Source organism: Sesamum indicum, linkage group LG8 (assembly GCF_026168435.1).
Source record: "Sesamum indicum cultivar Baizhima isolate 11 linkage group LG8, ASM2616843v1, whole genome shotgun sequence".
Taxonomy (NCBI): Eukaryota; Viridiplantae; Streptophyta; class Magnoliopsida; order Lamiales; family Pedaliaceae; genus Sesamum; species Sesamum indicum.
This window is the reverse complement of record NC_142664.1, coordinates 28,679,054-28,692,450: the sequence shown is the minus strand read 5'-3', so window position 1 is coordinate 28,692,450 and position 13,397 is coordinate 28,679,054. Positions and strand designations below refer to the sequence as shown.

The 13,397-nt window shown below is 34.0% G+C and overlaps 1 protein-coding gene across 1 annotated transcript; it reads right to left on the bottom strand.

Annotated features, from left to right (window-relative positions):
• Window positions 1-304: 304 nt before the first annotated feature.
• On the bottom strand, window positions 305-9,885 carry LOC105169251 (uncharacterized). The gene is made up of 14 exons (XM_011089614.3): window positions 9,507-9,885; window positions 7,484-7,560; window positions 6,643-6,801; window positions 5,811-6,024; window positions 5,069-5,155; window positions 4,824-4,963; window positions 4,162-4,242; window positions 3,787-3,851; window positions 3,204-3,379; window positions 2,045-2,175; window positions 1,841-1,928; window positions 1,523-1,739; window positions 1,339-1,445; window positions 305-951 (listed from the first exon to the last, which is right to left on the bottom strand). The coding sequence occupies exons 1-14, from the start codon at window positions 9,672-9,674 to the stop codon at window positions 553-555; spliced, it is 2,109 nt and encodes a 702-aa protein (XP_011087916.1). The 5' UTR covers window positions 9,675-9,885; the 3' UTR covers window positions 305-552.
• Window positions 9,886-13,397: the final 3,512 nt, after the last annotated feature.

Genomic DNA, 13,397 nt, shown 5'->3' with positions numbered 1-13,397 from the left:
AAACATGTCCAAAATATTAACAAAAGAGTGCTTTGAATAAAGACCATATTCAACTTGACATTTACAAATATGAGTTACGTAATAAAAGAAATATAATAAATAAACAAATCATGAATTTGACTATCAAAGATTTATCATATATATATATATATTTAAATTTGATTGCAATTTTTTAATACCTTATAGTTCATAACTTAATTTTCTTCTTTTTCTATTTTATATAAATTATATATTATTTATTATTCATTTGAATATAAATAAAATTATTATTTTTTAGTTAACGTATTTAAACCGTATCATATCCTTTATTTTTAAATCTACATTTGTTTGTATTATACTGTATATTCGCAGTTGGTATAATACACAGATTGCCATCCATACTTCTGAGGAAGGGCCATCTCAGCTGATTAATCAAACAAAAACTACAACCAATTGACAATGTCAGATATCTGTCAAGACAATCTACAGTCAGTCATCATCTGCTCGTGCCCGGCCTCAATACCGGTTGCATTATCAGCTATCATTGTCATTCAAATTAGGAATCGCATGGTGTCATGCAGCCTGCCGGTTAATCCTCATAAATATTTCATCGAGGGATTCAGAAGACGAAAGACGGGAGGAGTATAGGCTATCATCATCTTGGCTAAGGGGGATAAATTTGTTTGCGTTGACACTGGATTTGAGATTGCGGAAACCAATCTTCATCGATTCCCAGGTGGAGGCTATTGCAGAAGATGGTTTTCCCAGCATGAGGACGTCGGTTTCTGCATCGGTCGAGTAAGAGTCTCTTTTGGTTGGATTGAAGTGTGTTTCATGTCTGGTAGGTAGAGGTCTCATGCCCAGCTGCATTTTGATTGTACTGTGTTTATGTGACGATGAGTTGAGAGGTTCTGACTGACTGCTTTCTCCCTCCTCCTCAAAGAATCTTGATGCTTGTAGTCTATGTGAAACCTGAGCCATATGCATATTAGATTCAGATATAAGAGGTAGATCAGTTCTGTTCTTTAAGATTCGCATCTACTATTTGCATAATCACACTATTACCCCTATCATTGATGTTTTCATGACATTAAGGTGATGTCAATGCAATGGAAACATCAGTTTTATGGGTGTGCCTATGGAAATATCAAAAAATGTAAATATTCAACTAGTACCAACGCGATTTTTGTAATTTGACTATTGTCGGGAGGTGCAAACACAGTTATCAACACAGAGGGCGCAATAACAAAGATCTAGTTAAAACTTGCGCAGACATTATGATTTAAATTATAAACAATCAACAGTCCCGCTCCCAACAACAAGAACGAAAGAAGAAAAAGAAAATAAGAAGTTGCATACCATGCCATGGCTGCCAGACTCAAGATCTATGGTTGCATTGCTGAAACTTCTTGCCAGGGGAACAACAAGTTCACCGACTTTATGTCCTTGTTGAAGCCAACTTCGTTCTGGCGAGAAAAGTGATAGAACAGCTTTAACATGAGCCATGAGCTGAAAAGAACTACGGAGTTAAAAAAATTCTCACCTTTCTGCAAAATTATCAATCCTGATGGATCAAATCCGTCTAAATCGTCTGATTCTTCATGTTGATATCTGAATATTTTCCAGTTACCAAAGTAATTGATGACGCGAACAAAAAAATTGGTCGCGATGAGTATGGTATAGATGACCATAATAAGTGGATAGATTTTATTGAACCCTTTTCCAAAGAATGGGACAGCGTCGTCAATATTCCCCATTCTCTGCAGAAGAAAGCTTGATTGTCAAATTGCAAGCTCGTGGTCACATACTTATGCATGGAAGGGAGCTGGCAACTTAAAGAAGGCGTGATACACAAAGTTACCTTTTCAAATATAGTCTTGGCACCGTTGTCAAGATGAATGAGGTTGAGAAAATTGTATGAAATGGGTGGAGCATAGCGCGCGACCATCCTTAAAGAAATGAACTTCAAGATTTATCAGTTGCAAGAACGAAGAGATATAAGTTTTAAGCTACTTGGAAGGAGTATGAGAAGAAGATAGAAAAAGAAAGGGTAAAATATACATACGAGCATATCATAAGCAAGCTAACCGAACTTGTTTGTCTTGGAGTCAGAGAGTAAAATGTCAGCATTCCGATTTTGAATAAAGAATAATATGTGCACACACACATGTACATTAGAGGAATAAGGGCAGTAACCTGTGATAGAGAGGGAAATTTGATATATGAACAACAGAAGAACCAAGTTGCAGGAGAGTAAGACTAAGAATACAAAGGAACATACTCTTGACATGCCAAGGGATAAACAAGAAAATCGCTTAGGATTACAGTGTAAAGGCATTAGAGTTGGCAATGCTTCAAATACAAACAAGAATGATTCATAAAATCATTTAGAAACACTATATGTAAGGTTCGTTGCTAAAATTGCTATCCCCGAACTTACACAAGATTGGTCAGATGGGTTTTCTTCTAAAATAATCTCAGATTAAATTTTCAGATATACGTGCCACACTTATCTTAATTAACCACAGATTTACAAGTCAACCTTATAAAGCATAGAACCTTACAAGACTGCAAGATTTGCCCCATAAATGAATAACCAAACAAGACTGCTATGACAAGCCAAAAGGCTTATATAGGCTACTTCAAGACTCTGTTATCAATTTGATTTTTTGTTTGGGAGATGGCTATTTAAAAGTTCAATTATGATTGTAACTGAAATGAAGTTTGGGGAAGCATTTGACCAATTGAAAGCACAAATGGTGATTTGAGAAGCTTTACTATATTTTATTGTACATTTCCAGAAGAGGTTTCCTCTGCACTGTCGACCATAATTTAGACTAATTTCATAAGCATTAGCTGGAATTGTCAAATGCATGAAAAAGAGTCAAGTCAACAACCCATTTTTCTCTGCAGACCGCTGTCCACAATAATGCAACCCCTGGAAGACAAAAACCATCACTTGTCTGTCTTTCCGTCTTTTCATACATTTGCTTGTTATTACATTCTGCTCTGCTTTCCTAACTTTTGTTGATTGGTAGCATTGCATGAACTATTTCATAACAAAAACATATAGGGTCACATTATTTCCATAATGCCTTCAATTCAACTGAACTTTAATCCATTAAAATCTCCGAACACTGAATATGAACTTTTTGGAATATTTGATTTTCTAGTGATAAACACTATGTAAGGTGAACAATAAAACAAAAACTGTAATAATTTACCTGCACAAGCATTTCATGCTTCGCAACAATGTTTATCAGGATCGAGAACAGAGATAAATCAACTTCACTGGGCAGAATAGTGGCTTCAGCAAGGAGAATTGCAGCCGACATGCAACCCAATATGATAGCCAAAAGTTTCTCAAGTTGTTTTCTTAAAATGCATCGCCATAATAATTCTGAGAAAAAAAATGACAATTTATGAAAAGGAACTTCTCTAATTTGGTTTCTAGATAGTTCACAAGAAACACACAGTTGAATAGTATTTGGATATTTCCATGAGACAGAAATCTCTTTCCAACAGAAATGTTTAGGTTATTGTATAAATATCTCAATTGCGACCAAGGTTAAAAGTTTTAAGTGCTGCTCTAGCAATTATCACCATAAGAACATTCTAAACTACCTCATTACTTTCTTAAATGACCATTAGCCAAATTAAAAGTCTAGAACATGTTGCAAATATGCCTGTGGATGATAATTAACAATAGTGGTCACAAGAATGTTTTACAATTCAAATTCCTTAGGCAGCTCCAGGGGACAAAATGAATGTACAGAAACACATCAAATCTAGGATCTAGTTCATTACCAATGACATCAAGATAAGACCCTAGTCTGCCTTTACGTTCAGGTCTGAAACTTGATACATATTTCCTGGAAAAATTATAGGACAATGAAAAAAGATGTTATGCCATGATTAATGGAAAATTTTTGACATACTCTACCAATATATAGTATGATCTTTATTCATAATAAATTAAAATTAGTAATTTTTTCATCTTTCTGGAGAAGCTCCTAAGGTGTTTCATGAATGCATGCAGAATACAAAAGCCTAGTTCTTTTGGCAACATGGAAATCAAGTCTAAGAATTTGTTTGTTACAAATATGATAACTCAAAAGAGGAAGTAATCCTTCCTAAATTTCAAAAATCCAGAAAAAAGTTAAATGGATAAAGAAAGCATACCATCCATTGGAACTACAATAATCATTATTCTTCACAGTGTCCTCTAGCTCTAGGGCTTCTGTGACAACATTCACATACTCGCTGCACTAGAATGAAAATACAAAAAAATTGAGCTATCAATATATGAACCAATGAAACAAAAATTGCCAACAATTATACACTCAAAAGAAAGGGCCAGGTGCCTGCATTGATCTGGATATGTGGCTTACTGGACATTTATGAGTGTGGTTTTATTCATCTAGACTCTCTATGGATTGCACATCAGTGTCTGCTGCAAGGTTTGAATTCATTGACCAGAGACAGCTTGATACCCAAATAAATTTTTTATGATTGCAGATCCAAGCCACTTTATTATGATCCTAGCCAACTCAGATTAAAAAAGTCAAGCTTACTGAGTTTGTTCCTATGGAAAATCAAACCAAAAGGGCCCATATAACAGCATGAAGACATATGCAAATAAGGATGAGATATGGACCTAAAAAATTTTTGATGCTTGAAAGCTGACAGGAGAAGTAGTGAAAAATCATCAACTACAAAGAGTAAATAAAAGAAATAAATGTAAATGGGAACCAGAAAAAATAAGCTAACAATAAATGGAATAAAAATGAATTTGAAATGGATTATCTGCGGATAAGAAGAAGAAATTTCAATTTTACCTTTACCTTTTATAACGGTAGTACTCGTCTCGAGCTTTCTGCAGTTGACGTCTGAGAGCCGCCATTGTTTTGCTATCAGTGTCATAATCCATGTCAGTCTCCCCTAATTTTCCTCCTTGAGGTTTGAATGTAGGATCTTCACTGAGCTGCATGTGAAATATTGATGCAACAATTTTCACTGGGTTCAAGAAGGCACTTAATATTGTGAACACATTGTTGAAACACCAAGTATGCAGGTAAAGTATAATTACCATCTGAACCAACATGTCATCAATTATATTCATGTATGGTCTCAAAGGATCACGCCTTGACATTTGTTTTGATGTTGCTTGAGCAACCTAAAACCATAAAGATATGGAAGAATTACAACCAACCGAAAAGAATAGCAACAGGTAAAGAAACTTACAAAAATCACTATTGTTTAAAATGCCTAAAACAATATATTGATGAGAAGACTTAAATGAAATTTATCTGCAGTTTTTGGAAGGATATAATAAAAGGTAGCCGTGCGTGGATATTGCTTCTCTTTTTTGTATACAGTCTAACACGTCATCTCAGTAAGGGAGGGTAAGGATACTAGGTGAAACAATAAGCTCCTGCTCTTCTGAACCACTTTCCACTTCTTGTCCACCTCATCCGCTTAAGCTAGACGGTGTCTCTCTAGGAGACAGCGTCTCATATGCCTTGGAGATTATGACACCATATTGTATTTAAGAAACTATCTTTTACTTCTAAACTAAGAGGATGACTTTCAAAAGTATCTTTTCTCAAATATTTTATATTCAGACACCAACATGTAGTTTATAAATGAGATCTCGACATGTTAACATTTTCTCAAAAAACAATGACATTTGCTTTTGACCTTGACTTCCAAGTGCAAATTATCTTGTCCCCCTATGTTAGAGTAGTTGCAGCTTTTGTTCTTGTAGTGGATGGCAGATAAATTTTATAAATGTGAGGTGCTTAACAAAAGGTAAGTTGGAATGAACTTACAACTATTGCATTTGAAAATTCTTGATGAGCATCATCAAGTTCAACAGCCATTTTAGACACTTTATGAGACAGGACTTTATGACGTAATGTCCAATCTGCATTTCTCCAGATACCTTTTGGAATTTCACTCAAACCAAAACCTAAAAGAAAAGCTCCAGTCACAAGACCAAATGTGTTTGAGCAGGCCATAGCAAAACCTAAGATACTGCCACCCCTGCACATACAGAATTTATTGTGTAAATTCTTTTTTTTTTTTTTTGAAGAAATGGAATATTAAGTTTGCCTCCAATTTGTAATATGCTAGCATAACCATGTGAATATCCATATCTGTCGATCCATGATGCTATTACCTATTCAATTATATGATCTTAGAAAAGTTAATCACAAGCTTTAATATGTTTGGCATAAGCATTTATGATCACAACCAGAAGTCGACGAAAAAATAGTTCAATTGTAAGTTTATCTGCATACTTATATTTCACATACTGTATCCATTTACATAGTGGATTCATACTTGATATCTTAGGATTCAATTACTATTAAACCCACAGTCGAAATAAAATGTGGTGAATCAGCTTCCCTATTAGACTAGTCACTTTAACATTGATTTTATAGACCCTTTTGTTTCGGATGAGTATCAAATGATTCTAATTTTGCATGAGATGGTCTCCATTCACAGATAGTAATTGCTATTTGATCCAGTTCTTACATCATTATATAATTGAAACCCTGCAAGAAATAGTTGAGATTTTTCTTTCTTTTTTGTTCATTAAAATGTATTAGTATGGAAGAATGATATTCAAAGTTTCTTTTGGAAGAGGAAGAAACAAACCAGTTCTTGTGCAAAATAATGAGCAGTATAACCCCACAGAGCGCAATAGAACCGACACATGAATAGTAGATTAGGTTTACATGAGCGCTGGTCTTTAGTCTTTCCCTGATAGTGAAGTCCCCTGCATCTTCATAACCCTGAATTATAGGCACCACAACCCTGCTTAGAGAAATAACTCACATAAATCTTCGAGAATATGTGCAATTCTTTTTCTCAAGAATTACAAAAGTACGTCAACACCTGATCTTCCAATGTGAAATGATAAAAATGCCTAAAAGGCAAATAATTAGACAAGGGCTTTTGGTACTGACAGAGAAATAGCTCAGAGACTTGGTTCTAAAAGAAATTGACCTGCCAGCATTTTATTGTCCGCTTTGAAACATCTCAGGAACTCAGTTTAACAAAACTTTTGTATTCTATGGAATATTTTTGGTCATCCATAATCAAAACCAGTGATAAATAGGAGGATTTTGGCCTAACATGTTCCAGATGAATATAGTAAACTGGGATTACACTTTAGAAGTTGTAACTTTATCAAGCCAGATAAAAGTACATTCAATTTAAACATCATAAAGGATTAGATGGCTTTGCCCCAGAAAGACAACAACTAGTCAGCATTATATTCAAACAGGTCGCCATAGAAGCAGCAAATAATAGTATAGTTCACACAATAGAACTGAACCCAAATAATCTTCCCACGACCTGGAGAAATAGAATAACAAAATATGTGGCAGATAGTGAAACCATAATAAGAAAGAGGTGAAAGAAACAAAAGATACGGCCTCCCTGAAGAACATGAAGCTAGATGTACTGGAATTTAGGTTGGAAGCATAACACATACCAAGTGAGTAAAAATGTACTCCAATATGACAAGCTCCAGAAGAAAGAGATACCTCCCATGTCATGGTTGGTAATTGCCTGATGAGGTGCAAAAAGGCTCAGCAAGTTGGGGTTAGAAAGGTTAAAGTGTTAAATGAAGTAATATTTCCTGAATTTCTGCCCCATGAAATTTACACAGACATATTTTTATATAACTCGAGTGACCTAAGTGCCTAACACCATAAAACATGAGAGACAAATTTAAAGAGACAATGCCAGGATAAACATTTGCTGGAAGTCTGGATCCTTATTATCATATCTTGCAGTATATGAAACTATACATGAAATCAAGTTTTTTATAAGATTCTCTTCCTACTTGTATCAACTGCAATGGAAATTCTGTGATAAAAAATGCAGATAAACACTTTTTCTTTGATTGTTTGTTAAAATTTAAAACTCTACTTTTTATTATAACACAAGCGAGTTTCAAATTTCACAGAAATTCAAATCCATTTATAACAGTACATCTTAATCTGCAATTTCCATAGATCTTGATTATGGAATTATGAAATGTCGGCCTGAAACTTCACAACAATTTGACATGAAAGAAGTTTCCTTAATTAGAACACATAGTGGAAGAATAACAGAGGAAAAAGGGTCCACAATATCCATAAAAGGAAGCCGCAGTTTTAGAGACCTTCAAACTTTACATTTGTAATGGAAAACATAAAGCTAATAGTTTATTCGTATCAAGTAAGCAGTGAACGTTCAGGACAATTCTATTAGAACCAAGCAAGTCATTTAATATAAGCAACAAATTGGTGAAGATAATTATAAATTCGATAAGCAACAAGCTAAATTGTATTTTTCAGAATTGTTGATCGATGAAAGTTAATGTTGGTTATTAAGAGCTCTAAGAAATATAAACTGGAGTAGAGTAGAACTAATTTGAGACTGATCAAGTATAACAAAGATACGCCAGATAACCAATTTTAAGAACTACAACTAAAAGTCAACTTGTAATATACAAAATCATTTAGAAGAGCACAGGGCAACTCGCTGTTAGTGAGTCGAGCAGGATTATGCTAAACAGTCACCAGAATGAGTGTAATGGACCAAATAAGAGTAAAACACATCCAGGATCTCCCAGGATTAGTTACTGCACCATTGTTAGGTGCGTATTGGTAAAAAAGCTATTCCTGTTGTTTCATTGAACCCACCAAAGGCCAATTTCAACATCATACACTACCATCATAAAGATGAAAGAACTCTTGCACACAAATAAGACTCCTACATGAAATATAGAAGATAAATTGACATCAGTATGCTCCAAGATTGCCACAAACACACAGGCAAGCAAAAGCGGGACGAGCATGTTGCTTCAAAGTTAATTTCCTATCCTATTAACTCTGGCTCCTCTACCAACTTTAGCCATTATCTTCTTTTTTGGTCAATATGATCTGCGAATGAATATTTACTTCAATATATGATCAATTATATCCCTTGATCACTAACTCAGCTCTAGGGAAGAAATGTTTCAAATACTTACGAGAATGTCAACAACATATAGCCTTTTAAGTGAATAACTTCATTGAAATATCCATAATTTTATCAAAAGATTCTAGATGTTCTCATCCTTTTTCTTTTCCCATCCACTCCACTTTCTATAAACCAAAATATACTGTCCTCCTCTCCTTTCCTTAAAAAAACCAAGAAACATGGTCAAACAAATTTCTCTCCATACACATAACAACTTCACTAAGAATCACTAAGTTGCATTCCCATTAACACTGCAAGAGAAGAAAGATGTTAACGCAACACATCAGAACTAGTTGAAGTACACCCACAACTTCCACTACAAACGATCAAGAACCCCAAATCCACACCACCTACACTTCCTCTCCCCGCTACTCGGGAGGACTCAATCTAATAAAGAAATCAAGAGAACGAAAAAGCGATCAGATCCCGATAGCCCCACATCACACGAAACAGCAGCACATAATCATCATAATAAAATCCAAACTAGAAGAAGAAAGAAAACGTACAGTCCAGATATCAGCGGGGACGAGGATGACGATGGAGAGGGAGCAGAACCAGGTGTATCCAACGGTGAAGCGGACGTAGCGCGCGACGTCTGGACCCATGAAGTACCACAGCGTTACCCCCACCATCCCCACCGTCAGCGGCAGAGATATCAAATAAAACACCCACATCCTCCGATCAAAACACAGTCCCTGATTTCGATTTTCCACTCCTTTCGCTGGCCTGGATTACCATGAATCATATAATGAGGAAAAAATTTCTCCAGGAGGAAAATGGGATTCTTGGGTTGGAAGCTCCCTTACTTTGTACGTGAATGGCTAGAAGCGCAATGGCTCCTGTATGATCATAATATGACTATTCTCCTCTTTCATTTATTCCTACTAGTTATGGCCGCACCAATGAAGTTTGTAAAAAACAAATTATAATTGTAAAATCTAGTAAATATAGAGAAATCCAGCAGTGGATAGTTAGGAGGAAAAATTAATAATTATAAAATTATTAACATTAAAATTATTAATCGGACTAAATTTTTTTAAATGAAAGAAATAAAATAAATAATAAATTTAAATATTTAAAAATTGAAACGATAAAAAAAAAAAAATTATGATAGTATAGATAATCAAGATGACTATCTAAAAGCCCTCCACTTTCTATCAACTTTTTTATATTTATGTATCTTTTTTTGGTGATAATTATATTAACATTCATGATATATGATTTATTTGCAAAAATTATTTATAATTTTCAAAAACTATATATATGCTCATTGAAAATATTAATCAAATTTACGTAAATCATCATTATTTTTTAAAAGTTATACATACAAATCTCAAAAACGTTAATATACATGAATCACCCTTGTTTTTTTCACTGTTAGGGATAATTTTGTAATTACACAAAAGACGAGTATTTGTAGAAATTAATCATAGATCAGAGGTGTAAATATAATTATTTTCTATTCATTTTACTCCTAAAAATGATTTAATTTTTATCTTTTTAATCTTTTCTAAAGAAATTAAAAAAATAAAAATGTATGATAATGTGCTTGCGCCTAATCTCAACAATATTAAATTAAGTTTCTATGAGTATTTCTAATTAAGTTAATTCTCTTGAACTGATTCTAAATAAGAACGTGGGTGCATCAAAATAGTATAAAGTCTAATTACATATATATATATACATATATAAGAGTATATACTATAAAGTCAAGAATAAACTAACCTGTTCTCTTGATTATTTGAAAAAATAACAGGACCCATTTTTTATTATATTGTAAATATGTAACAAAAGCATCCAAAAAATAGGCAAAATTGTAAAATTGATCCCGCAAGTATGGGTGGCAAAATTAGTCCTATAACTACGAGATTGGCAATTTTAGTCTTATAAGTTTTGATTTTGTGGCAATTTCAATTATTCCGATCAATATTGTTCAAAAACTCGCTGGACAAATTGGAGCTTAGGGTTTCGGTGGCCACATCATCCCAACTTGAACCCCTAGCATCTCGCGTGGCTGATGACGTGCCCTCTTCCCGCTTTTTTTCATCCCAACATAAGTGAAAATACCTCTCTCTCACCTTATATCTGTAAATGAAGCTGAGGTGAATAAAGAAAGTTGAAAATGTCTTCAATATCGTCGGGCAATAACTCCATTATAGTAAACTATTTTGTGGTATTAGGGCTCTATTGAGAACCTCTTGGACTAATGACAACTCTGAAAAAAGGTTATATTCATGCCAAAATTATAAGGTAAGAATGTGAAGCTTGTAGTATAGCTTTTTTAAAAAGTGAATTCTTGACATCTCGTTCCATTACATAGTGGAGGGTGTCAAATTTTTACCTGGGATGACCCCCTATGTGTGCTAGAGCTATTTGTGTCATACCCGGTTTACAACGCAAGCTCCAAGCCATGGAAATCAAAGCAAATATGTTGACGAAGAAGATTTTTTGGCTTAAAGTTTGTTTGGTAGCATCATGATTTATGTTGGTCGCTTTTTGGATAGGTAAATGGATGGTGGTTGCTAGATGAACCATTCGAGGTTGTTAGATTGGTAAAGACTTCCACTGTGCTGTTTAAATGTAGGATGGACGAATGTGTATGTTAGATATGCATATTATGTAAATTGTTTTTTGTGGCTTTGTTAATGATTAAATAAAAAGCTTCAATTATCAGCTTTTGTGACTTGAGGTCTATTTTTAATTATGCAATTAAGATCTTGAATTAAGCAATTAAGGGCTTGAATTTTCAGCTTTTGTATCTCGTGGCAAGTTTTGTTTTTATTTACAATTGATGCAAAAATCAAACAAGCTAGCAATATAATGAAAATGATAACATTCATTTCATCAAAATGTAGACTGTTTTAACAAAACCTGAATATCCATCTACAAGCCCCCCAATTCATAAGATAGGCAATAAAAACTACTTTCTCAAGTTTCTAAAGTATCTTGAGATTACAAATAAAAATATTTTTTCATTCCAATTTATCTTTTCTTAAACAAATGGTGCATTCATCCCATCTTTATTCCTGCCCCTTCCACCTTTGTCTTTGGATTGTGATAACACATCGTTCAACCTTAATAATGTGACATACTTCTTGTCATCCTTTTCTTAAAAAGTGCATGTTGACAGAAGAGATTTGATCTTTGGAAGTAAAAGTTGTTTTGGGAGAACCTCATATCTCCCATTCCATCTTGGTGAGGCTCTAATATTCACTTTTAGTGTTGTTGGCTGCAAATGAGTTGGTGAAGGAGCCCCGAAAGTTGGAGCTATAGTTTGTTGTTGGGGTGTGGAAGTCTTGTATGATGGCAACCACGGTTGCTTGTGTGTAGCTTTTTCTATAACGGGGTGGTTTGAATGGGGTTGCTTTAGTGTTTTCAGGTTTGGGTGTGGTTTTATTGAAGGTGGGTTGTCACAGATTACCTATAAAATGTAGTTGTCACAACTTCAATGAATAAATGATTGATAAAACTGTATGACTATTTTATTTAGACAAAAATTACTTACTGGAGTTGCACTTTCTTGGCTTGCATGAGGGACTACAGATGTGGAGAAATGTCCTCGTATCCCTTGAAAAACAGTCATAAAGTATTAGTGAAGTTATATTAAAATAAACAGAATGGTTATCATAATTTCTCACTCCAGAGTAATCTCCCTCCAAGATATGTATTTTAGTGACTTTGTCACTTAACTCTGTGACCACCTGTAACAGAAAAATTTCATAAATAAGCATGGTATAAACACACTTAAATGACAATTATAAATTAATCTTATCTTCAATTTTTTGTTTGCATGAGACAGTTTGTTCGATTTCTTATGTCACTGGATTAAATGTATCAGTGAGTTGTGTATCTATTTGCATCTTCATCCTCATTCTTTTTTTTGTTGCTTTCTTTCATATTCATTTATTCTACTTCTCTTTCTATTTTTTTTTTTTCTAAACTCTCACCATCACTACCCTCCCCAATTATTTCATCATAATTTTTCATGTCAAAATTACTATCTTCAAAGTCCTCAATCAGATTTCTCCAACAGTTCATTTTTCTCACCAACCTCACTACCCATTACATTGCCATCAACCTCAACATATATGTTAATTTCAGTCCAAGTGCTTGACCCATACAAACATCAAACAAAACTTCATTACTACTTACTTTGTAAAACACATCCTCTATCATTGTGTAGTGTGTTCTATTACCCAAGAAACCAACCTCATTTGACATCTATTCAGTTCAAAAATTGATAATTCATACATATCCACATAATTAAATTTGTACATTACATTCCTCAAAAAATATAATGTAATAGTTGCCAACAAACTATCATCATTATTATCAGTTTAGAAAAAAAATATGTCCAAAAACAAAACAAAAAAATGGAAGATGGTTTAAAATTTCAC